We start from the raw sequence: 26551 nt of genomic DNA, 5'->3' as shown, positions 1-26551 counted from the left end.
GGGAGTGTGGTGAAAAGTATCTGAGCAAACCTGATAAAAGATAAGGAACTGGTTTCCCTGCGGGCTTGCCGGTATCTCCCAGTTATTTCACCAGCCTCCCGAGACAACCCCCGCAGAGCAGAGCTCAAGAAAGACAGTTTTGTTCACTCAAGAGCTGCACCCAAATGACCTGCAGCGGGACCCCATTTATCAGAGGGCCCCGCAGCATTTCCAGCAGCCCCAAAGAAAGAGGCTGCCCTTTCTCCTCTTCAGCAGTATTACAAAAAGCTCCAGTATTTCCCCTATCTCCGACACCAATCTGCAGAAAGGGGGATCGTTTCCAGCCCGATGCCAGTCACAGGGAGAGGGCAGACACAACATAACCGAGCAGCAGCCCTCAGGAAACACGTGTGGGTCCCCAGTGTTGAGTTACCAGCAGCTGCCACCACTTAGCCCTAATAAAATCCCCTATTTTCATTGCTCTGCCTTTGCAACAGCTGCCAGTTTGCTACTTGGGCCTTTTTTTTCCCCTGACCAGCAAGCAACCTTTGCCACCTTGAATCTGGCCACAGAGTTTTTGAGAACACTCTGATGTTTATCACTGATAAAGAGCGGTATTATCAAAGGAGAGCACTATATGAGGATCCCAAGAATTTATCTGGAGTCAAATTTGCTCCAAAGAAAGCAACAGCAGATTTTCCACATTTTTCAGTGGGATGAGTTTAGCCATGCACCACTGGAAATACTGATTGTGCCTCAAAAGCGAGCCCCAGCAAGGATGGGGCTAAGACCCCTAAGACCTAAGATGGGTCTTAGGCATCAGATGGGTGGTCCCAGGTCTCTTACCTATTCCAACGTGGGCTTCCAAAATCATACTAACATCATTCGCGCCGTCCCCTATGGAGAGGGTTATGGGGCTCCCTTTTGTGTTCTTCACCATTCGCACAATCTAAGATATTTAAAAAAAAAAAAAAAAGACAGGAAACCAAAAATTCAGTTAAAAAGCCTCCAGAGACCCTCTTGCAAGAGCCCCTCAGGACAAGTAGCCAGGCTTCTACAGCCTGGAGAGTTCACATGAATAAAACCCTTAGTTATTTCCTTCGCAGTCACCAACCAGAGGGGAAAAAAAAGCCAAGACTCAGCTGCACAGAGCTGAAGGACAGTATTTAAAAACAAATCCCAGGCAGCATCATCCCACCCTTCCCTTCTGGCAGAGCTCCATCTCCCAGTGCTGGGACCTCTGGGGCGTTTGGGGGGCAGGAGACCCGCCCTGGAAGAGGGGCAGAAACTGCTGCTCGGGCTGGGGAACCATCGCGATGAAGTCACAGACTCCACTTGACAAATTTGGAAAGGAAAAAAAAAAGACAAACAGGGCTTTTTTATTTCTGATTGGCTTGGGCTTGTGGCATCCCGTGAGCAGATTAAGCAAAGGTTTTACATTCAAGATTTGAAGGGCTGGTGCGTTTCCATCCCGCTCTGAAGCTCAGACGAGGCTTACACACAGCCCAGAGAAGCCCTGGGTGATGAAGGCCACCAGGTCAAGTCCCAGCTGGTGGATTAAAAGTGCCTCCCGTCACCTAACGATGTGCTTCAGAGGGTTAAAAAGCAGAGTTCAATACCTGTGCTTTCTGCAGAGGAGCCATGCGGCAGCAGAGGACTGCAGTACACTTCAAGCAGATTTGGAGAAATATGTTTTTGTAATTACTAGAACTGGAGTCCTGAGAAGGGTTGAGGATCAGTGACAGCGTCGAGCCATCTATAATCAGGCCGTATTCTTGACTCAGCGTCCAGCTTCTGCAACGCAACGAGGCACGAGTTTGACATGAAAATCGGACTCAGGTCAAGTCCCAGCTGTGGATTAGAAGTGCCTCCCGTCACCTAACGATGTGCTTCAGAGGGTTAAAAAGCAGAGTTCAATACCTGTGCTTTCTGCAGAGGAGCCATGCGGCAGCAGAGGACTGCAGTACACTTCAAGCAGATTTGGAGAAATATGTTTTTGTAATTACTAGAACTGGAGTCCTGAGAAGGGTTGAGGATCAGTGACAGCGTCGAGCCATCTATAATCAGGCCGTATTCTTGACTCAGCGTCCAGCTTCTGCAACGCAACGAGGCACAAGTTTGACATGAAAATCAGACTTCTTAAGAACTCAATCCAGCCGCTCGTATCGTCTTAGTGGAAGAGAAATTGCTTTTGTATTCATCTTCTTGCCGTCCCTTTTAGGGGGGCTTAGCAATCCTAAAAAGCTTGGATTTAACACGTGTCCTTCAAAAAGGGAACTGTGTAATTAAGTTCAAAACTAACTAAAGCTAGAGATCACAGAATCACAGAATCTTAGTGGTTGGAAGGGACCTCTGAGATCATCGAGTCCAACCACAAAAAAAAAAAACAAACAAAAAAAAACCCAAAAAAAAAACACCACACCAAACGCCCACCAAAAACACCGCACCCACCAACTAAACCCCACACTCAACACCTCACCATAAACCAATAACCTTGGGCACTAGAGCATGCCCTGAAGAGCCATGTCTATACGTTTCTTAAATACCTCCAGGGATGGGGACTCCACCACCTCCCTGGGCAGGCTGTTCCAGTGCCTGACGACTCTCTCAGTAAAGTAATTCTTTCTAATATCTAATCTAAATCTCCCCTGCCCCAACTTCAGACCATTTCCTCTGGTCTTGTCGTTCGTCCTTTGGGAGGAGAGGCCAACACCTGCCTCTCTCCACCCTCCTTTCAGGTAGTTGTAGAGGGCAATGAGGTCTCCCCTCAGCCTCCTCTTCTCCAAACTAAACATGCCTAGTTCCCTCAGCCTCTCCTCATCATCAGATGATAAGCAAAGCGAAGGGGCCAGCCAAGTAGCCAGTCCCCAGGGCCACAACCTGGTCCTATTTATTCCTCTATTGACTTTGCATCCGTAAAGCACCCCCGGGGCTGGCTCCTCCGGTTCTCTTACCTCTTCAGACCTCCCCGGTTTTTGGGAACGTCCTGAATCAGCTTTTTATGGTACTCCATCAGCAGCTCATGGAGCCGATCCTCTTTTCTCTCTGTCTCACCCACCGTTTTGGCCGTCAGCTCCAGCAGCTCGGTGCTGGTCTGGAAGAGCCTGCAGGCGTAGCAGGTGGATTTGGCCGTTTCCATCTTGTCTCCCGTCAGCACCCAGACCTTCATGCCGGCCGCGTGCAGGGCTTCGATCGTCTCCGCCGACTGCTCCTGCAGCCTGCAGGCAAGAAGGAAAACAGCCTTCCTCAGCCTGGCCCACCCTTAATCCATAAAAATCCTCGTTTTGCAGGCAGGAATCACACAGAATCACAGAATCCTAGTGGTTGGAAAGGACCTCTGAGATCATCGAGTCCAACCACAAAAAAAACCACCAAAAACCACACACAAAAAAACAACCACACCACACCAAACGCCCACCAAAACCACCACACCCACCAACTAAACCCCACACTCAACACCTCGCCATAAACCAATAACCTTAGGCACTAGAGCATGCCCTGAAGAGCCATGTCTATACGTTTCTTAAATCCCTCCAGGGATGGTGACTCCACCACCTCCCTGGGCAGGCTGTTCCAGTGCCTGACCACTCTCTCAGTAAAGTAGTTCTTTCTAATATCCAATCTAAATCTCCCCTGCCCCAACTTCAGACCATTTCCTCTGGTCTTGTCATTCGTCCTTTGGGAGAAGAGGCCAACACCTGCCTCTCTACAACCTCCTTTCAGGGAGTTGGAGAGGGCAATGAGGTCTCCCCTCAGCCTCCTCTTCTCCAAACTAAACATGCCCAGTTCCCTCAGCCTCTCCTCATAGGACTTGTTCTCCACCACCAGCTTGGTGGCTCTCCTCTGGACACGCTTCAGCACTTCAATGTCTGTCCTGTAGTGAGGGGCCCAGAACTGAAGACAGTACTTGAGGTGAGGCCTCACCAGTGCCCAGTACAGAGGCACGATGGAAGTACCAGCCCAAGAGAAATCAACTCATTTTCCCCATGCTGGAGAGAGACCACCGCCACAGGAATAAAGAAAACAAACAACAACAAAAAACCCACTGCATTATACTGTGAGACCTAAGAGTCAAGAGTAAGTTTAATTTACACATGCAGTTAGTCTAACTGCCTGCGAAACGGAATTTGTTTTGATGTGCAAATTAACGCTGCGTGCTTAATTCACTTTCTAGAAGCGCGTGAACTGCTGTGGTTTCATTAAGAAATCCTAATTCCTACTACACCAGCCAATTTTAGCAACTAGGCCACCGTGTTGTGCCACAGAGTAATTAATTGCCCTGGCCGCTCGGTCCCACCTCAGCGAGTCAGGGCCATGATGCAACGTCAAGGAGAAACCACAGCATCGGTGGCCGTGGTCACCTCCTTACCTGTCTTCTACAGCGGTGGCCCCAATCAAGTGCATGTCTGCTTCTGTGTCTTCAAAAACCTTGGCCATCTTCTCCTCCCTGTCCTGCAGAGCCATCTTGGCTTCGTTAAGCTGCCTGTCGATTTTGTCGTACTCCTTTTGAGTCAGCTCTTTGAAGGCCACACAGAGCGTGCGGTAGCCATCCTGGCAGGGAGAGGGAGAGAAAATAAAGTGGACAGGCGCCAAAAAAAGCAGATTTTCTACAGCTCCTCACTTTAGGGTCAGTGATTTTCTTTACCATCAGTGCTTCCTGTCAGTACCAACCCCAAAAGTCAACGACAACTTGTTGGCTCGAGTCAAAAGGCCAATTTCTCTGTGTTTATACAGTAATTTCTTAATGGTGGTTATGCTTATTACCTGCACGTAACATGGCAGAGAGAAACTCAGAGAAGGAGCAGAGCCAAGAGCGTGCATCCAGCAGAAACAACAGGGACTGGGTGCCCCCATGACTGGGACCAGGCACTTCTCCCACCGGAGAGAACAGCCCGCTATTGTTATTTCTATTTTTAACTTGCTTGGGAGATGCTCGGACACAACTGCGATGGAGACCATATAAGTCTATCAAAAGTCAAATAAAGGTGGAAGCCAAAGAGACAGAAAAGGAAAGAAGCCTGGCTTCAAAACAATGTGAAGTGACACTCAGATTTTCAACACTTCCCTCCAGAGCAAGGCCACATCCCTATTTTTGGAATAAGGCCTTCCTGAGCCCAGGAGCCAGCCAAATTCCGGCCGCGTGCTCACCATGGCGTTGCGGTCCACGTGGACTTTGGTTTGCTGGATCTCTTCTTGCTGCACCCTCGGGAAAATCGAGGAGTCTGCTCCTTTACAGAAGAGAAGCAACTTCCCTAAAAGCAAATTATAAATAGTCTGTAGCGTTCGCAAGCTGGGGAAAGACTTCACAGACTCAACAGCCAGCAAATGATGCAGAGGGAAGCGTGGCAGGACTAGAAGCATGGCTGCCCACCAAAACTGGCCTCAGGAAACCTGGGCAAAGCCTTGTTTATCCCCAGTCTGGGATACTGGGTGTCGCTACCTGCCTCTGAGCAAGCCTTCTGCAAAAATTTGGGCAAAGCAGTTATTTTTTTTCCTATTTAAAAGCCTTGGCAACCCTTTCAGGGAGGGTAAAACCACCATCCTGCAGCTTATGGGACTGACATTGGGGAAGGATGGTGATCTCTGAATCTATCCCCATGAAAACCCAACCTGCTCAGGGGAAGGTCTCACATCTCCCCCCTCTGTACTTGCACCTTCAGGCTGGAACAAGGCAAACAGGGAGCTTTCAGTGGGTCACTGTCCCTATCCCTGTCCCTTCCCCATATCTGCTGCTGGTCCCCAGTGCCTCCTATGGAGAAAATTCACTCTTTCCCAGCCAGACCCAGTACAGATTTTAATTAGACCAGCTTAAAAAACCTAACAGCTTGGCCTCTCCAGGTTACAGGAATAAAGAGGATGTGTTTTATATTTGTGCACGTATGCACACACGTGTGGGAGCCCAGAAATGTATTTTAACTGTACCTGTGGTGGTTCTCACAATGACACTCATACGGCGACGGACAGGATCAAAGTTCAACACATGGAGAAGTTGGTACCTTTAAAAAAGAAAAATAATTAAGGAGCTTAGACTCAGTAAAAGTAAAATAACTCTAAGACAGAAAATCCCTACCAATGAGCTGCAGAAATCAACACACCCTACAAGTGGCAGCACCCACTGGGCAGTGAACTTCCTACTGCACAAGAAAATGGGGTAAAAAAAAAAAAAAGGACAGAACTCCGGGTCTGAGGGTGTGGGTGGACACCTGAGGGCACCCACCAGGCAGCAAAGCTTTGGGTGATCTCCCATGACTGGGATCCATCCACTCCCTGCCCCCCAAGCCCCCAGGCTGGGAGCAGCTCCATGGACAGCCACAGTGGCTCCAGCATTTAAATAAGGAGTCTTCCCATCAGGGGAGTAAAGAAGTGACATTTGTGACAGCAAGTTCTCGGGAAGTGCTGGGATGAGGTCAGTGATTCTCAGATGTCCCCCAGGCTGAGAGCACAGGGGTAAAACCTAATTATTTTCAGCTCAAGAGGGGAAAAAAGTTATGGTGAAGGGGGCCATATAGGATCATAGAATGGTTTGGGTTGGAAGGGACCTTAAAGATCACCCAGTTCCACTCCCCTACCCTGGGCAGGGACACCTCCCACCAGACCCCACTGGGCAGTGAACTTTCTACTGCACAAGAAAATGGGGTAAAAAAAAAATAAAAGGACAGAACTCTGGGTCTGAGGGTGTGGGTGGACACCTGAGGGCACCCACCAGGCAGCAAAGCTTTGGGTGATCTCCCATGACTGGGATCCATCCACTCCCTGCCCCCCAAGCCCCCAGGCTGGGAGCAGCTCCATGGGCAGCCACAGTGGCTCCGGCATTTAAATAAGGAGTTTTTCCCCATCAGGGGAGTAAAGAAGTGACACTTGTGACAGTAAGTTCTCGGGCAGCGCTGGGATGAGGTCAGTGATTCTCAGATGTCCCCCAGGCTGAGAGCACAGGGGTAAAACCTAATTATTTTCAGCTCAAGAGGGGAAAAAAGTTATGGTGAAGAGGGCCATATAGGATCATAGAATGGTTTGGGTTGGAAGGGACCTTAAAGATCATCCAGATGCACTCCCCTGCCCTGGGCAGCGACACCTCCCACCAGACCAGGTTGCTCCAAGCCCCATCCAGCCTGGCCTTGAACCCCTCCAGGGATGGGGCAACCACAGTTGTGAGATCCCTATCACGCAGTTGAGGCTCAGTGTGTGCTCTTTGTGGCTCAGTCACTGTCCCCGAGGTCAGTTGCCACCTCGGGAAGCCCAGGAGCCACCTGCACAGCCGGGCACGGAAGAAGGATACATGTGAGGGGCTGCAGGAGCTTCAGGGACCTGAGTTTAGACGTCACTAAAACCTCCAGCAGATGTTTGTGAGCAAGCCTTCCAGCCTGCACCTTGCTGTGCTGAGTTTTGTTAAAAAACATGGGAGTTTTGGGGCAGGTTGGCATGGTCCCACAGCCCTGGGGGAAGGGCTTGGACCTCACCAGGCTGGCCAGGTTGACCAGACTGGCTGAACCCAGGTGAGATGCAGCGTGGCACCAGCAGCCCCGGTCCTCGGCAGCCCCCGCCGCACTTACATTTCCACTTCATTCTTTTGGTTTCGTATTTTCATGTAATTGTTTTCCAGTCCTAGAAAAGTGAAACCATACCTGTCAATAAACAAAAGGACAGAACAACATTGAAAAAAAACCCATTGGCACGGATTATAGGTTAACAACTTTCTCGTTTCACCTTCCGTACTGCAGAGGAGAGCAAAGGAGTTAGCGAGCCCGAGCCTGAAAGCTCAGCTGGGTGTTTGGTGGCTCCATGCAGAGCCTGCTGTGATGTTCTGGCACTGCTCCCATGACCTGGAGAGCTTGGGACTGCAGTACACAGACGCCCAGAGCCTCTGGACACAGTCCCTGGCAGATTTACAAGCTGTGAGCAAATATATACAGCTGCAACAGTCTAAAAACTAGAGGCTGGCAACAGCACAGAATCATGGAATGGTTTGGGTTGGAAGGGAACCTAAAGATCATCCGGTTCCAACTCCCTGCCCTGGGCAAGGACAACTCCCACCAGACCAGGTTGCTCATAGCCCCGTCCAACCTGGCCTTGAACATATTTGGCAGGATTCAAATGTGAGTTTGATAAAAGTAACCCATCCTGTTATTCCCGAGAAGCTGCTCAGGGAAGACCTTTTGCAGAGCATCCCTTTTACAGAGACCTCATTTAAACCCAGGTTGGCAGGTCAAGGCCCAGTGTTGGTATCACAACGTGCTTCCCAGAGGGAGCTTCAGCCTTGACCATGGAAAGGGGTCTATCACCCTCAGATAACCCTTCACCTCCCTCCCACCAGAGAGGGGGAATTAAAAAGAGAACATCTTCAATATTCTTACTTTTCTGCGCCTTTCACCAAAGCTATTTCATCTGGGGAGGAGGAGATATAGGTGTATTTGTGTTCTGGATGTCCTATCAGCCCATCCACCTGGTCTGCCTCCTTGATCTGGACGGTGTGGCATAGGCAGAGGGCTCGCAGGAACAGCTCCTCACGGCTCTAGGCAGGAGGAAGGGAGGGCTTAATTAATTAATTGCCACCTTAATGCCATGGAACCGAGCCCACCTCCCAGCGATTTTTGTGCATGCATATTTTAAAGCCCCAAAAAACCCAACACTCCCTCCCAGCTTCTGCTGGTCAGGAGCTGAGCACAAAACCCTACAGTCACCAACAAGGTGGATTTCTTACCTTTTCTGCTTTGCCATAATATTTTAGGGGCCCATCAGTCTGCGAGAAGCCATCCACCTCCGAAATGCAGTCTTTGTACTTGTGCCCGTCGATGCAGCACTCGATGAACTCCATGCTGTTCTCCGTCAGCGTCCCCGTTTTGTCCGTGAAGACGTACTCCACCTAGAAGCCAGCAGACAGGTTGTACCCCCAGCACTGGAGCCCCCCAAAAAACAAAGAGCTTGGGCCGTTTTAGTGCCTCCATGACAACGCTGCTGTCCCAGCCTGGGACCCCAAAAAGACACAGGCGCCCCCCGGGAGCTACATCACTCTGTACTTTACCCCTTTGCTCCTCAGAGCAGCTCCTTGGTTTTTCAGCCCAGGTGGGAGGAGGCAGCTCCTGAAAGCTTAAAAATTTATTTTTTCCAGGCTCTTCCTTCCCATAGAATTTAATAGCATCATAGAATGGTTAGAGTTGGAAGGGACCTTAAAGATCATCAAGTTCCAACCCCTCTGCCCTGGGCAGGGACACCTCCCACCAGACCAGGTTGCTCCAAGCCCCATCCAGCTCTGCCACCACGCTGAGCAGATGATTGATCCGTTCACATCTTATACACTATTTTCCCCTCACCCTCTTTACTGGGCCCTTTGCTATAGCTCCTAGTGCTTATATAGCTGCTGCCACAGCTCTGCTGCCTCCTTTGGGGGATTTTCATCTTGGTGCTGTGTTTGAACTAGGTAATTGCTACTCCAAATATATATATATTTTTTTTTTTTTAAAGCAAAATAAAAAGCAGGAGGCACTACACTCAGTCTCTCCTGGTGCAGATGAGGAAGGGAAGCCTGAACTGTCTCGTTGCCCCAGCGTGGCTGCAAGGGCAGTGCCTGCCCAGAGAGCCTTGAAGTTAATCCTCGAAGAGAAGGAGGGGTTTTTAAATTTTTAATTGAAGCAGTGAAAGCAAACCATCCTGACAGGCAGAGAGCTGCGCCTGATATTCCCCAATATGGAAACAATTGGCATGACCCAATTCCTGCTCTTTCATGCACTATTTATATCCTTGATCCGTTTCGCAGAGCGAGTAGAATCACATTAAATGGAAAGTGCCACCAAACCGGCTGGAGCTCTGCCCTGAGGGGACCACAAGGGACTGCCACAACAAGGGTTCCTATCAGGGAGGACGTTTTCATCCACACTTCCCTCCAAGCGGATGCAAACAGAGCATCTTCTGACCTGCCCAAGCTCTTCGTTCAGATCCGAGGTGTTCACCAACGCCCCCTCTTTTATCTCCTCGTCGTACATCTCCTTGTCCCAAGAGATGAAGAAAGAGCCCAAGAACTTCTGCATCTCCACCGTAACGTACATGGAGACCGGGATAATAAAGTTGAAGAGGACCATAAACGACAAGAAGTCCGTGAACATCCGCAAGACCTGCAATGGAAAGGGGAGAAGATGCAGTCTGTGCCCATCAGGGGCAGTTTGCACATCTGGGGTTTTAAACAGATTTTCTTCTAAGGTTAAATGGGCCAAATTCCATTTTCCTTTGATGCAGAAAACCTAACCACCCTCTGCAGATCTACAAAAGTCCATCTCACTGCTTCACAGTGACCAAAACAATGTTTTATTCATGAATATTCCTCTCCTGAACGTACCGCTACAGGCTCATTCTGATCTCAAGTAACTAGAAACAAGGAGCAAGTGGCCCGAGACCAGTCACATTGTGACAAGGATACAGCTGAGGGGGGGACATCCCTGCCATTCCGACTCAATAATTCATCAAATGGCAGATTTCTCCACGCTCACACCCTTTCAGGCTTGACTGCCTGCGTCTCGGCAAGTTTAAGAAGCCGGTTGACGTGACCTCAATTTAAGTTTACCTACTCAAAGCTGAGAGAGAGCTGGAGTTCAGATAAGGATCCAGGTTAAATCAGCTGCTGCGTCTCTATAATATAGAGTATTTATTGATGCACAGGCAGGAAAGAAACTCAAAGAGGAGGAGAGCCCAAAGGAAACGACAGCGTTTCCAGCGAGCAAAGAGGACTCTCCCAGGGCTGGCAGCAGCCCCCATCAGATTAAATAAAACCATCAGGACAAAAAAAAAAAAAATAAGGCTGAAGGAGGTGCTGAAATACAAATCCACTTACCTTGAACGTCTCTCTCTCTTTTTTAGTCTTCTCGTTGTACCAGGGCTCGTCGTTAAATGGATTACTCTGCCAGACATATTTCAGAGTGGTGCACACCGTGGCCTTGCTCAGAAGGATGCACAAATACACTATCAAGAAAGCGTTGATAGATCTGAAAAATAGGTTTCTTTTTTAAAATTCTTGCAGCTATTTTTTATATAGAAAACCCTGCAAATAAAAAAAAATATGCAGGAACAAGACTCTCTTGCTTGTAAGGAGGGAATTACAAAACAAGTGCTTTTGACAGTGCTGATATTCAGGGTCAGTTCATAGATTTTAATATTTCTTAATTTTTTTTTAAGGAAAAAAGTTATTAAATGATGCATCTTCATCAAATGTATGTTTAATCAAATATACAGATATTCTACGTAATCAGAGAGCATCTGAAACAAAAGGCAGGAGATTAAGGGATTACTTCTGCACAAATCACCCATAGGAAAAAAAATACCCAACAGGCTTTACCGATTTTTTTGCTGACTATAAATACTCACTTTTCTACAGCAGACCGTTTCTGAGATTTCCCTTGGTAGTTCAAAGCCATTTTCGTTTCCATCCCGGTGTAGACGGCGACTCCTGCGGGGCATTAAAGCAGGGCTCAGAGGGGACCCACAGCCCAGGAGGGACCCAGCCCGCACTCAGCCATGAGGGGCATCGGTGGTTACATGAAACTCCAATCCCAGATGAAGGAGGAGGCATTAATTACCCAAGGACTGTTCAACTACAGAAACCTCCGAGGCTGCCAAGTAATATAATTACATACATCCCAGAGCCCTGAGCAGGAGCCTATGGATCACATACAGTCAGAACAAACATCAGTCATCCCTAACAGCCGTCACCCTCCAGCACAACCGGCTGGGGATGTGGTTATAGAACACATTTTCAGCAAAGGATTTGGGAACAACTCCCTGCTCTCGGCATCTCAGGCAAAAAGAAAAGCTTTTTGTTGTGTATTAACACAACGAGCACCTCCTAATTTCACCCCGTCAACTTTGCCATCGGCTCCCACACTGAATACAACTGCAGAGAAGCATTTTCTCTCTCTAGATATAGTGATGAGCACCTACATTTGTCATTATTTCCCAGAACTATTTAAATAAGAATAATAATAATAACAAAAACTGTTCACCATAAATCTTCTTGGTGTTTTTGAGGGTAGCACCTTTCAGCAACAGGTTTTCAGGACCCAAAGACCTAAATACAAAAGAAGTTACACCATTACATCACTCAAAGCACAACCAAACGGCTTTTTATAATTTAGACCAGAGACAGATTATAAAACTAAACAGCTGTTCTTAAATCTGATTACTTGATTTGTATGTTAAATTGGGCATTGCTTGAGTTTGTTTCTCTTTACGTACTTACATCTCCATTTCATCTCACGCAGACTATTTTTGGTGCTCAAAGTGCCAAATTTAGGGGGGGGATTATCAGTAAGGCTTTTGAGGAATCAGTGCAAAGTGTTCAGATCTAATATGTTCTAATACTTATAAAAAAATCTGAGTGTAAAAGCATCGCAAATCTGTCCATTCCAGCAATCAAAGCCAGTGTCTTATTTGGCTCCCATTTCTCTGTTTATTTCTCTTGGAAACCCCAGCCCATACCCCTCTGTTGCTTCTCGGGTGCAGATAGAGCCAACACAGCCATGAAACGCAGCTGGAACCGCTCCAGCGACAGCAGTCTGGATTTCATGACTTACGGGGACATTATTTGCTTATTTTTTCCCCCAAAACGCTCTGATTGATGCTTAAGTGTCTGCTTTCCCTCAGAGAAGCCTTGAACCCCTCTAGGGATGGGGCAGCCACAGCTTCTCTGGGCAACCCAGGCAACCCAGTGTCCCACCACCCTCAGAGCGAAGAATTTCTTCCTGATATTTAATCTAAATCCCTCTATTTCAGTTTAAAACTGAGTGATGGCAGCAGGAGTTCAGATCCTTGAAACCAGATGAAGATGCCCAACCTCTTTGAGGAGGGCCAGCCAGATGGCTGCAAGACCTACCTGGCTACAGGCTCTTGGTTGCTTCTGTAGATGATAATTCTTCCAACAAATCTGCAGTAGAAATATGAAAAGCTTGTATTACAAACACATTATAAACTGCTACTACAGACATACTTTAAAAATTCATTGATAGGAGATGGAAGCAAACACGTAAAAGAGTGCATTTGAGAGTTTAATGCTTCAGAGGGGTGTCCTGGGACAGGGAGAAGCCTTGCACCCCCCATGGCTGGGGGAGCCCCCCATCAGCAGAGCAGCAGGACCTGACCATGCAACACACCCCACACCTCCTTCATGAGATTGAACCACAAAACCCACTTACTCCTGGAAGTCATTCAGCCCCATGCACTTTACTTGGGAGGGAGAGTGGCCCAAGAACAGGCACTGGGACCAGGACACTGAGGGTGGCAGAGCCCTGGAAGAGGCTTCTCAGGGAGGTGGTGGAGTCTCCTTCACTGGAGACATTCAAAACCCGCGTGGACAAGTTCCTGTGCAACCTGCTCTGGGTGGACCTGCTTTGGCAGGGGGTTGGACTAGATGATCTCCAGAGGTCCCTTCCAACCCCATAGCATTCTGTGATTCTGTGACCCCAGGCAGGAGGAGGGGAAGGGTGGGCAGGAGGAGGAGCAGGATGGGCAGACTCACTTGTAGAGGTCAGGCTGTGGCTGTTCGCACTCGATGGTGGCGGTGAGGGCATCGATGGCTTCGTCCGTGCAGAGCACGGTGGTGTCCCGCACGGCGTAGTGAGTCTGGGGAGAGAAGCAGAAGCAGCATCACTGGCAGCCCCCCCAGCCACGCAGCCCCCACGTTTCACCCACTTACTTAAAATGCCATCACGCAAAGACTCAGCAGCCCCAGCAGCTCGGACAAGCCCCCCTCCCACAAAACAGCCAAAGCATCTCTCAGCTGAAGATTGAATTTACCAGAATCATTGAATGGTTTGGGTTGGAAGGGACCTTAAAGACCATCCAGTTCCAACCCCCTGCCCTGGGCAGGGACACCTCCCACCAGACCAGGTTGCTCCAAGCCCCATCCAGCCTGGCCTTGAACCCCTCCAGGGATGGGGCAGCCACAGCTTCTCTGGGCAACCTGGGCCAGACTCTCACCACCCTCACAGCACACAATTTCTTCCTGAGATCTCATCTCAATCTCCCCTCTTTCAGTTTAAAACCGCTCCCCCCTCATCTTGTGGCTCCACTCTCTGATCAAGAGCCCCTCCTCATCTCTCCTGGAGCCCCTTTAGGGACTGGAAGGGGCTCTAAGGTCTCCCCGGAGCCTTCTCTTCTCCAGGCTGAACCCCCCCAACTCTCTCAGCCTGTCCTCACAGCAGAGGGGCTCCAGCCCTCCCAGCATCTTCGTGGCCTCCTCTGGACCTGCTCAAACAGGTCCATGTCTCTCCTGTGCTGAGGACCCCAGAGCTGGATGCGGTGCTCCAGGTGGGATCTCACCAGAGAGGGGTCACCAGAGTGGAGTAGAGGGGTAGAATCCCCCCTCCTTGCCCTGCTGGCCACGCAGGACAGAGCTGGTGGATATCTGTTGGGTAGGAGGTGAACCAGAAGCAGAGCATCTTTGGTTTTCCCTCCAGGGACTTGCTGCCACCCCAGCTGAGGTGGGACAGAAGGCTGTAGGTCCCCCCTGGCCTGAAGGGGCTCCTGGGGACCACCTTCCCGCTCCTGAAGGTAATGAGAGGCCATCCCCAGCACCCAGGGATCAGGCAGAGCCCTGGCAGACTCTGAGATATTTTTAGCAGCTGCTGCTGCGAAGGTTCATCTCTCACAATTAACTGGAAAGCCCACGAAGGATCCGCTCGCTGCCTTCCAGGCGCTATTTATAGGAGCTACTCAGAGCTCCAAGTCACGGCGGGCTGCACGGCAGGCTGCCTTCATCCATCTTCATCAACAAATTCATTAAACATCTTCCTCCGCTCCTTACGTTTGCCTTCCCCTCCTGGCGCAGCCCGGGAGGCCCCCTTAACATTACACACACCACAGCCATGAGATGATAAATACCCACCGTTTGGGTAACCTGCCTGCCTTTCCCTGCTCAAAGCAGACACACAAACACACACACACACATCCCTGGTAGAAAGCAGGGCCTTTGGGAAACCCAACTCAAAACTCTCCCCGCAGCGCCCAGTTACCAAACCCAACCCCTGTCACCATGGACACCGTTTTTGCAATTACAGAGTGATGCTTCAAAGCCTCATCAATTCCACGATTTGTACAACCCCAGCGTATTTAGAAAACACGTGTCCTGTTAGATAACGTGTGACCGGAGATTCCTGCTTCCAAGACAGAGCCCTGGCAAAAAGCCTGTTGTGGTTCTGCTCCAGTTTCACTGAACCAAGAGCCTTTCCCCTACCTCGACCTGAGATGCCCCAATTACCACAAAAATCCCCACCAGGTAGGCAGCAGATACTGGTGCAGAGGAGGTTTTTTTCAGCATGTGCTTCCCTCACCATCCTTTTGCAGCAAACCCTGGTTCCTAATGTCAGACCTACTTCCCCAAACAGCACTCGCTTTTCTGCTCCTCCCTTCCCTTTCAAACCCATCTTCATCTCGTCAAGAGACAGGGAGGCAGCTCCCAGGCACCTACAGGAATCCACAAACTAGGAAAAACCACCCCAGCGCTTAAGATGGAAACTGAGCACCCCCTTTACAGACTCAAAAGTTAGTAAGAGCCAAGGCTCTGCAAAAGTAAGTGAGCTCATGCATATAATACACCTGACACAAATAAGCAATTGCCTATTTAATATGGTTATTTTTAGCCTCAAGCCACTTCAAAGCTCCACTCCTCTTTGCCAGTGGGACCAGTACGGTGCACCAGCACCACAGCAGCTCCTATGCAAGATTTCCAGTACCAATTAAGAGCTGCCCACGAAGAGACGAGCCACAGACCCCATATAGTATCTTATCAGATCACCAGTGGTACTCCCTCTGACTTCAGAGTGTGCCAGAATGAATCACGTCATTTTAAAGTCTCTTCCACTCTTACTACTGCACTATCTGTATAAATATTTATTAAACACAAGAGCAACCAAATTTTCATTTCTTCTGATGTATAAAAGTTTTTTTGTTGTTCTTGCTGCCTCTTTCCCTAGTTTAGAAGGAGGGGGATGAATAAAGAAAGAGGTTCCTCCTGAGCAAGGCTAGTATTAAATTTCACTGCTTGACTCGGGGAAAAGAGAGAGGGGAAAAAAAACAAACCAGAAGTGATGTTTTCTCACACTGGTGAAAAATTCCCCAAATGAATCCAGACATAACTGCCTCAAAAACTCCCCGATCTCACTGGAAAAGCTCAGTTAAGCAACAGAGGCACTGGCAGGTAGAGGGAAGGGAGCTGCAGGGGCTGCTTTCCCAATGCAGCAGAGCTCAGGAGGAGCAGGGAAGCACTAACACACTTCCCGTGATGGGCAACAAGGCAGCGAAACCATATGGATAAATATCATTTTGATTTGGGGCCACGCCAGCAGAAATGGCTGTTGGAGAGAAAATGGGAAACAAACAACCCCTAAAGTGCTGGGAGTGGATGGAGGGAAGAGCCGTAAACACAGCCACAGTGATGGGCTCCATGGGAGCATCCTCCAGTTAAACATCCACTCCCCCTCCAAGGCGAGCATCGCCAGGCAGCCCAGCATCCCAACGCTGTCCCCTTCGGCCCTGTCACCTTGAAATTGGACTCGCCATCCAGACTCGCTGTAGTCACGTAACAGGTCCCATCAACGCTGCTCGAGGCCAAAAATATCAAGTCACAGGGGAAGGTCTCATCTGCTTTCACTTCTACGATGTCTCCAACCTGGAAGAAAGGAAATACTTACATGAAAAGCCCTCTCGGTTGATTATTAGAGGCTCACGGATCTCTTAGGTCTCTCAAAGCCTAACATGAAAAGCCCTCTCGGTTGATTATTAGATGCTCACGGATCAATTAGGTCTCTCAAAGCCTAAGAGAAATGAGCTTGGCTAAAAGGGAATTCGGGGTTCAGGAGGTGCATGGGTGCCCCAGCATCACCCCACAGCCCAATGGGTCAATCCCCAGCCCCAACTGGGAGTGCCCACGTGGCACAGTTAGGATTTATTTCTCCACTAAATCTCGATGAAGCAAAAGACTCTGTACTTGTCTGAAGCACGGGGTGATAAATGAACGTCAAAGCTAGTGTACTTTCCTGGTGTCCTTGGGAGAGTTGGAAATAGAAGAGGACTGCCTGTCCCGGAGAAGTGCAAAACGCTGACAGATCTGTCACTTGTCAGCCCCAGTACAGCTTTTGTGAGACAGCTTTTCAAAAGCCATCAAACAAAGGCAGCTTCACTCCTTAACAGGGAACGGCTCTCTCAGAGCATCTCTTCTGAAAGCGAGCTCGCCCGGGCAGCTCATCCCTCCTCCCGCCCTCACCACACACCTCCCTCTTCCCACCAGCTTCAAGGAGAACAACCTGACTTCTCCCTTCACAGTTACCTTGATTTTTTCACTCTCTTTCTGCACTTGCTTTGCATTCTCCACAATGAAGACGTTGCTTTTGTTCACTTCGTTGTCAGCTCTGTGCCTCAGCCAGTCCTCGTAGCCCTAGGCACACAAATACAGGCGACACAAACTCCTTAACGAGGCAAGTAAACTAATGGAAGAGGATGAGTGGGGACAGAGATTAAAAAAAAATGAATTAAAATGAACTTCCCACCAGCTTCAAGGAGAACAACCTGACTTCTCCCTTCACAGTTACCTTGATTTTTTCACTCTCTTTCTGCACTTGCTTTGCATTCTCCACAATGAAGACGTTGCTTTTGTTCACTTCGTTGTCAGCTCTGTGCCTCAGCCAGTCCTCGTAGCCCTAGGCACACAAATACAGGCGACACAAACTCCTTAACGAGGCAAGTAAACTAATGGAAGAGGATGAGTGGGGATGGAGATTTAAAAAAAATGAATTAAAATGAAAAAAAATAAATTAAGCAGTCCTCAGACCTCCTCCATGCCTGAAAAACCATCAACCAGAGGAGTTCAGACCGAATCAATTTATTTTAAAAACTTCATATGCATATTTGACAGATTCAGAACAAACTAAAATAACGCACAAAAAAAATAAATCTATATGCAGTGCATGCCACGAGCAGCTAAATTACTGTAACATGTTTCTATTATTCTCAGTGTTGGTGAGAACAGGCTGATAAAATGAATAATACGCTCAGCACCCTGCGACTCTTTCCTATGATAACGCAGGACAAGACTCTTCCTCTTCAGTCCTCACCGAAAGAATAATAAAACATTCACATTTGAAGCAGATGGATTTTACTCTGGCTCTCCCTTTCTGGCCCCTGCAGAAGAAACTGCTTTTATTATTCAATCCTTCCGCAGAGGAGATTTTTAAGTGGCACACGTGCATACGATGGGAGGAAAAGGGGCTTTTAACATCAGGAGAAGATGAGGACTAGGTATTGTCAGGACTAGCTGAGTGGATGAGCAGAACCTGTCCCTTCCATTTCCCAACAGGGGAGCAGGGGCTATATTTGGAGCACGTCTCCACATCCTGCAAAGACTCGGAGAGCGTTTCTAAAAAGAGAAGAAAAATTCAAGCAGAGGCAGAAGTACAGCTGTAACCTTTACTGACCCTCACGGCTTGCTTACAAGGGAACATCTAGAGATGTTCTACGTCTCCAAAACAGGAGAGACCAATAACCACACTCAACATGTAGCCTCTCTTGAAAAGCACCAGTAAACGTGTCTGACCTTCTGAGATGGGTTCACCAAACCTACCAGCCCATTCTGGTGACTTCTGAGTCTGTTCAAATACATGCTCATTACTTCCCCTAGTACACATCCCAGAGAGCATCTCCCTCTCCCCACAATGATACTTGTACCTGTTTGATAGCTGTGACCGTGATGACAAAGAAGAGCGGGAGGCCGCTGGTCACTGGGCTGGTCGGGGTGTCCACTATCACCTGCAGAGAGAAAAAAACTACTGCTGACAACTGGTTTTCAGGCAGCAGAAGAAACAAAAACTCTGGTAACGGGGGGAAAAAGGGTGCTCATCCCACTTGGTCCAGCAGAGGAGGGAGGGAAGGATGGGGCACACGAGGACAGGCACGGACATCCCCAGGAGTGCTCTCCTCCATCTCCAGAAGAATACAAAACCTCCTCCTGAAGACCACGGGATGTCCTCAGGTGGGAAAACCCTATCAGAAGTAGCTTAAAACATACATTTGACCTTGCTCTATTGGGAAACAAAAGCTCTTGGGGATAGGTTACACAAACACAACTACTCAAAGCGTGGATGCCACAAGGCTGCTCCCACCATGGGATGTGCTGGAGAGGACCCAGGCAGGGAAGGAGGATGGGGAAGAGGCAGCAGCAACGCACAAAGTGAAAAACACCCTCATTTCTCACTGAGCTGCAGGAGGGCTGTTTCTCCTCTTTGGCAGTGAAGATGGGGCACATCTGAACCCTAAAACATGGCAGGTTATGAGATGGAGGACACCACCACAGTCGTCTTGAACCACTGACACTAAGAGGTTAAAAATAACCTGCATCAGCCCAAATTACCTCAGAAATATATGGCAGAACAGAACATGAATATTGAAGCAAAATGTAAATCCATATATTGCCATTAAGCTCTGAAATTGTGAGTTAAGAGCACAATTGAAGCGCAGTGACCGCAGGAGGGCCGTGGGGAGGAGAGCTGGATCCTTCCCGAGCTCAGCCTCGAGCCAGCGCCGCAGCAAAGACCAAGCTCTTCATCCTTAATTAAACCTTCGGGCTGTGGGAAATCACTGCTTCTTCTGACTGTATCATCGAATCACAGAATGGGTTGGGTTGGAAGGGACCTTGAAGCTCATCTCGTACCAACCCCCCTGCCCTGGGCAGGGACACCTCCCACCAGACCAGGTTGCTCCAAGCCCCATCCAGCCTGGCCTTGAACCCCTCCAGGGATGGGGCAGCCACAGCTTCTCTGGGCAACCTGGGCCAGGCTCTCACCCCCCTCACAGCGAAGAATTTCTTCCTGAGATCTCATCTCAATCTCCTCTCTTCCAGCCTGAAGCCATTACTCCTCATCCTATCACTACATGCCCTTGTAAAATGTCCCTCCCCAGCTTTCCTGTAACTCCTTTCCAGGGACTGGAAGGGGCTCTAAGATCTCCCCGGAGCCTTCTCTTCTCCAGGCTGAACCCCCTCAAATCTCTCAGCCTGTCCTCACAGCAGAGGGACTCCAGCCCTCCCAGCATCTCCATGGCCTCCTCCAGACCCGCTCCAACAGGTCCAGGACTCACTCCAAGAGGTCATGACTTGGCTCGGAGGGGAAGAACAGCAGAACAGGTTCATAACCAGAAGGGAATAATGCAAAAGGAGGACACGCTGTGCCCTGGCCCCACCTTCCAAACCACAGCACGCAAAATTGGCCATTTTTCCCTTTGTCCCCCGAGAGGATGGGAGCACGAGAGGCAGATGGTGAGGGCTGTGACGACAGGGATGGGGAAGCTCAGCAGAAAGGCTTTGTGTCCCCACAAAGGGACTTTGTCTCCCTCCGCTTTTTTGGCACGCTCGCAAACAGCAGCATCTGTATATTTATTGTTTTAGGCTGCCCGTAAAAAGCTGCTTTAAGGCCAGATAAGCTGCTCTTATCAGCAGGGTGGAAACTTTTAACCATGAAATGCCACACACTGCACAATCGGACCCAAAGAGAGAAGAGCCAAAAGGTATCAAAGAGGTTACTCCACAAGAAGCAGCCAGGTAAGTGGTGAATGAGTTAATTGACATGAGGATAAACCAAGATAAACACAGTAAATATTTCCAGGAACACAAAGCCCTGGCTCCCTGAAATGGGTGTAACAAAAAAAGTGTTAACAAACAGAAAGTCTGGTAGAAACCAGACTTTGGAGGAACAACCTCGAGCGAGGACAGTGCCAAGTGTAAGACAGACACATCACACACTAAGGTGGCATCACTGATGTTTAGGCCAATCAGTCAAAAGTTACCTAGCAAAAAAAATGGACAAATCTTGGGAATACAAAAAGAAATCTGGCTTTTAGCTAAGAAGGGCAAGGGAAAGGACCTCCTGCTGCCCAGAGAGTTTTCTGCACTGGACAAGATGCAGTTGTGTGTGTTTGTTTAAACAAATAATATGATCTCTGTCCACAAAAATGCTGTATTATAGATGTATGAACACAAATATTTGATGAAGCCCCCAGAATAACTCGTTTGTGCACTGGGAGGCTGCACTCCCTGCGCATCCCGTGGCTGGATACTGCTCTTCTTCACAGCTGGTGGGAAGCCAAGGGACACAGGAGCAACGAGCCAGAACATCAAAGGCAGACTCCTTTGAAGCTATTTTTGAGCTGGTTTAGGACTTCAACAGCTTCATTTGGATCCACTTAAAAGTGACAAAACCCTCCTGTTACTTGATAGTTTCTTCCCAACTCATTGTTTAAGAAACTGAAGACCACAGCTCAGAAGTCATCTCCGTCAATGAAAAGGGACATTCTTCATTCCTGGCGCCTCCTAAATCAGCTTAAAGTTGTCAACTTGGTCTGTCTACAAAACACTGGGGCTACCCTTACTCCAGGACAGCCGTTCCCTCCAGGAGTTTACTCGTGGTTTCCTTTGAGCGTTGCAAGAGATGAAGCAAAGAAACAGCTCCCGTTACTGCACTGAGAGGTGTTTTATGTTTAATGCATGTACCTTCTCTTCTCTTCCTTTCACTAAAACACGATCCAAGTTGGGAGTCACAGAATAATAGACATGTGATGAAGGGTTTCAGCAGCAGATAGAGCAGATGCACCAGGTAATTCCCCAACGCCGTGACACTTTGCTCCAAATGCGGCACGCAGGGCAATTCTATTAATTTAAAGTAATTTAAAGCTAAGCACCAACATTTAAGCTATAGATGCCATTTATCAAGGTATAATCCTGGATATTCTAAATGAACAGAGCGGCCCTGAGTGCTTTTTTCAGGCAAATGACATCTCCAGAAGGAGGAGTGCTGGAAAACAGTCGGTTAGTCTATAGGGCAGCAAGTGGATTAGTGCTGTCAGGTTGGGTTTTGCTCGGTTGGGTTTCTTCTTTCCTCTAATAAAGCATGAAGGTTGCTTCCTTTTTTTAGAGGTAATCACAGATCACAGAATAAAACCAAGGAGGAATAGCAAGGCTCTTCTCTCACCAGCATACCCCTGTGCCTAAAGTGGGCAAGCAGCTCAATCGCAACGGGTTTTGTAAGCAAAATCAAGAATATCCCATTTTCTTCATGGCCACAGGGTCGACAGATAAAATATAATACCGCGTCACTAAATGGCCAGTGACACAAAAAGGACATCCCAGCTCCGGGGCATCGCTTCAGTTCAAGGCAAATTACAAATTCCCTCTGACAAAGTGGAGCAAGGCCAGGGAAATCAGTGATGGAGAGGAGCCAGCTGATGCTGGGGAAACTGGTCTTTCACAAGGCACTGCCAGGAGGAGCCATCCTCCGCCGTCAGCTTGGGATCCCCCCTTTCTGCAACTGCCACCAAAATCGCTATAAACCCTATCTCTTTTCTCTCAGGATAAAACATTTCAGGCACTCTACTTTTGAACGCGCAGCACAGAGCGATGCCCCCGACCTGAACCACCAAAACCCTGGAGAAGTCACCTAAAGTTCACAGTAGCTGCACGGTGACATTTAATTTGCCGGAGTAGAGTTTTTGACACTGATTTTCAGCCCTAGAGCAGGTCGTCTGCTGAGCCCCAGGCCCAAGCACAGGATTTAACAGGCGAGTAAATGCACTGCAGTGATTTTCCCAAACATTCGGGTTTGCTCAAATGGGTGTAACTAACCACAGCCACAAAGCAGAGCAGAAAAAGCTTGTCCGTGTATCAGATCTGCTATTTTGGCTGTGTAGAGCAGCTTCCTGAAGCTCCACGCTCCCAAAGCTCGTGCTATGCATTTGCTGAATTTCCCTGAGTACAGGATATCCCCCTTAACCACAGCCACAAAGCAGAGCAGAAAAAGCTTGTCCGTGTATCAGATCTGCTATTTTGGCTGTGTAGAGCAGCTTCCTGAAGCTCCACGCTCCCAAAGCTCGTGCTATGCATTTGCTGAATTTCCCTGAGTACAGCCTCTCTCTCCTGCTTGCTTTGAAACCCACCGTAACAGATATAGAAATGTCATGTAACTTGGGAAAAGTTATACAACAGAAATAATAAAGACGATTTACAGCCTCTCTCTCCTGCTTGCTTTGAAACTCACCGTAACAGATACAGAAACGTCATATAACTTGGGAAAATACACAGTTAGGCAACAGAAACCATAAAGACGATTAAAAAAAAATAGATCTTGGTTCTGTATCAAATGTATTTTCACTGGTTGATTGATCTTGAGAGTTAAGATGCTTTTAAAATTGTTTCAGCAGTCATTCAAACACCACCTCAGGCAGGCCCAAATATTTCAATTATTATACCTGTGTGCCAGAATGATAACACAGCTCCCAATTAAAAACCAGATGCTTATAAGCACCAACAGAGTTGGTTTTGAACCTCAGTTCTCACTCAAGCTGTGCTTACTATCCATACGTAAATAAAACCCAGCCCTCGCATCAAAGCTCTTACCTGCACGAGGAAGATGATGAGGAAGTAGAAGTTGGCAATTCTTCTAAACTGCTCAAAAAGGTTCTTCGGGAGGAAGTTCCAGAGGGTGTACTGTGGGGAGAGAGTGGGGGTCACAAACAGCAGAGGGTGTACTGTGGGGAGAGAGTGGGGGGGTCACAAACAAACCAAGACTGGGGACTTTGGCTACAATAAGGGAAATATCTGCACAAAATCATAGAATGGTTAGAGTTGGAAGGGACCTTAAAGATCATCCAGTTCCACCCCCTGCCCTGGGCAGGGACACCTCCCACCAGACCAGGTTGCTCCAAGCCCCATCCAGCCTGGCCTTGAACCCCTCCAGGGATGGGGCAGCCACAGCTTCTCTGGGCAACCTGGGCCAGGCTCTCACCACCCTCAGAGTGAAGAATTCCTTCATAATATCTCATCTAAATCTCCCCTCTTTCAGACTCTTTCAGTCTGAAGCCATTATCCCTCATCCTATCACTAGATGCCCACATAAAACTCTGGGCAACCTGGGCCAGGCTCTCACCACCCTCAGAGTGAAGAATTCCTTCATAATATCTCATCTAAATCTCCCCTCTTTCAGACTCTTTCAGTCTGAAGCCATTATCCCTCATCCTATCACTAGATGCCCATGTAAAAGGTCCCTCCCCAGCTTTCCTGTAGCCCCTTCAGACACTGGAAAGCTGCCATAAGATCTCACTATCATTTCAAGAAGGCTGCTGAATCATTTTCTTTGGAAAACATGCAAAATTTAAGAACAACATGGAAAATAATGGGTCTAATATCTGATCTTTCAGGCTGCCTGGAATAAGCAAAGGACAACAAGCAGCCAAGTCTCATGACCAATGTCCACTTAATTATAAAAGGAGACTGGTCAGGCGAGAAGACTCCATCCCCAGCAAACATACAATGGAAAAAAAGAGCAAGGATGCAACATTCACAAATAAATCAGGGAAGAACTAAAATTAGTGCTAAAACAAACCACTTGTCAGAGAGGGAAGTGACAGAGGGGACAACGTCCTCTCTGAAGGACCCTCTTGTGTGCCAGGGAAACGTCAATGGGAATGCTACACCCATTACACATGGTAAGACATAAAATTTTTCCCGAGTATAAACTCAGACAGCTCAGAGACAAAAACAAACAGGATCCAAGCTGTAATAAAAAGAAAAGAGAGGGAAACCCCCCCATCTTACAGCTCAAGTACAGTAAAACTGAAGCCCAACTGTACGCTGAGCATCCCGAATCCCAAGCATCGCAATACGTATCCAGCTGTGTTGACAAGATCGGCTGCCACTTGTTTGATATTTTACTCGAATTGGCTTCAAATCTTTTGAAATAGCTTCATGAATGTCACGGAAAAAAAAGCTAAGCAGAAGGCAGACGGGTGTCATCGCAGTTTTCCACCATAAACAAAAGCTGCATTAATACCGTATGAATGTTTCCCCTTTCATCCAAAGGGGATAAACAGAGCATGGTTATTTTCGTCCTATCTATCTCGAGAGAGGAAAAAAAAACACTACAGAACAACAACAACAAAAAAATCAAATAGGGTAATCGTATCTTTCTGTCCATTTATAAAATAATTCCCCTCTCCCTTTTGCAAATCTGAGTTGCTGTTGTCTCACCCTGGATTACACTTAACCTCCTCTTTCCTCCCAAAGAGGATGCCAGAAAACATTTTTTAAAAATGACCCAAAAAACCAACCCAACAAAACCAACGTGTCCATGTGCTTTGCTCTCATCCAGCCTAGAAGAAAAGAACTCATAGGTACCCCCAGCAGGATTGAGAGGAATTAAAAAAAAAAAAGAGTAATAGAGAGACTGGAGCGATGGTGGGAGGTATGGACCAGGCTGCTCCGCTTGTGAAGGGACCTCTACACCCATCCTTGAGGAATTCAAGGGGGCTACAAAGATGATGAGGGGCCTGGAGCATCTCCCTTATGAGGAAAGGCTGAGGGACTTGGGTCTTTTTAGTCTGGAGAAGAGAAGGCTGAAGGGGGACCTGGTCAATGCTTGTAAATACTTAAAAGGGGTGAGTGTCAAGAGGATGGGGCTGGTCTTTTTTCAGTGGTGCCCAGGGACAGGACAAGAGGAAATTCCACCTAAACATGAGGAGGAACTTTTTTACTTTGAGGGTGGCAGAGCCCTGGAAGAGGCTGCCCAGGGAGGTGGTAGAGTTTCCTCTGGAGACATTCCAAACCCACTTGGACACGTTCCTGTGCAACCTGCTCTGGGTGGACCTGCTTTGGCAGGGGGTTGGACTAGATGATCTCCTGAGGTCCCTTCCAACCCTGTGTGATTCTGTGATTCAGAGCTTTTCAATTTCAAAACCAAGCATCAAATAAAAAGTAAAAAGGAGGGGGAATCCACAGGTGGGATGGCCCTGAAGGAGCCGAGCGAGCTCACCTTGGAGGAGACGATCCTGTTGTCGCAGAACTTCTGTGCCACGTACGCGTCTGTTTCCGAAACGGGACGGTGCCCGACCACCACGGTGCGCGTGCCCACCCGCTTCTCCTCCCCAGCACACTGTCGGGGCAACCAGGAAAGGGAAAAATCAGCTCCTAGCTCAAAAAAAAGTCGAATATTTGCATTAACAGCTCCCAGCTTCTGAACGCACCACGCTGTTCGTTGGAAATAAGGCAGCTGGAACCTCAGAAATTCACTTCTCCACTCGGGCACGGAAAACGAAGAGGCACATAAGGTCATTTAGCAAAACCAAGGCAACACTGAGCTCGCTAATCTGGGGTCCTCACCACTGCTCAGCCACCCTCCAGGACCACAGCCTGTCCTACACCCCACAGGGGCAGGTCATTGCTCGTGTCCACCACACTCCTGGCCCTACGCAGGAGGGCCCCTGGCTGCATTTCCAACCTGTCTGCCGGGCAATTTTTCCTTTTTGATGGAGAATATATCTTTACCAAGCACCTCAAGTCATTAAGGAATATGATCTCCTAGGCATCTCTTCCTAGTCCCAACCTGGAGAGTCCTTCAGCCTTGGGTTCCTACAGTGGCTCCAGGCTTTACCCCAGGACCCCACAGAGGACGATGGAAACTGTACCCTCTTTATACTTGCTCTCCTGTCAAACCCTCAAGTCCACCAAAACCACCTCATCACCACCCTGGTGCGTGCAAACTTGGGATTTAGCTTAAAAAAAAAA

The 26551-nt window shown here is 48.4% G+C and overlaps 1 protein-coding gene across 1 annotated transcript in view; it reads right to left on the bottom strand.

The window, feature by feature from the left end:
* ATP11C (ATPase, class VI, type 11C) overlaps positions 1-26099 on the bottom strand; it is a 47295-nt gene extending 21196 nt beyond the window's left edge. Inside the window, exons 1-20 of the mRNA XM_014954932.1 lie at positions 25800-26099; positions 23390-23479; positions 18676-18756; positions 17544-17651; positions 16496-16624; positions 13475-13578; positions 12833-12883; positions 11964-12028; positions 11329-11410; positions 10799-10949; positions 9888-10085; positions 8678-8839; positions 8331-8488; positions 7530-7601; positions 5902-5975; positions 5128-5231; positions 4349-4530; positions 2934-3197; positions 1900-2074; positions 826-928 (exon numbers count right to left, since the gene is read on the bottom strand). Of these exons, the coding sequence (XP_014810418.1) occupies positions 826-928; positions 1900-2074; positions 2934-3197; positions 4349-4530; positions 5128-5231; positions 5902-5975; positions 7530-7601; positions 8331-8488; positions 8678-8839; positions 9888-10085; positions 10799-10949; positions 11329-11410; positions 11964-12028; positions 12833-12883; positions 13475-13578; positions 16496-16624; positions 17544-17651; positions 18676-18756; positions 23390-23479; positions 25800-26099 (2653 nt within the window). The remainder of the gene's footprint in view (positions 1-825; positions 929-1899; positions 2075-2933; positions 3198-4348; positions 4531-5127; positions 5232-5901; positions 5976-7529; positions 7602-8330; positions 8489-8677; positions 8840-9887; positions 10086-10798; positions 10950-11328; positions 11411-11963; positions 12029-12832; positions 12884-13474; positions 13579-16495; positions 16625-17543; positions 17652-18675; positions 18757-23389; positions 23480-25799) is intronic.
* Between the last annotated feature and the right edge of the window lie 452 nt (positions 26100-26551).

Source organism: Calidris pugnax, unplaced genomic scaffold, assembly GCF_001431845.1.
Source record: "Calidris pugnax isolate Ruff unplaced genomic scaffold, ASM143184v1 scaffold38, whole genome shotgun sequence".
In the NCBI taxonomy this organism is placed as follows: Eukaryota; Metazoa; Chordata; class Aves; order Charadriiformes; family Scolopacidae; genus Calidris; species Calidris pugnax.
Note: the sequence above shows the minus strand (reverse complement) of the source record. Positions and strands in the feature narration are given on the sequence as shown.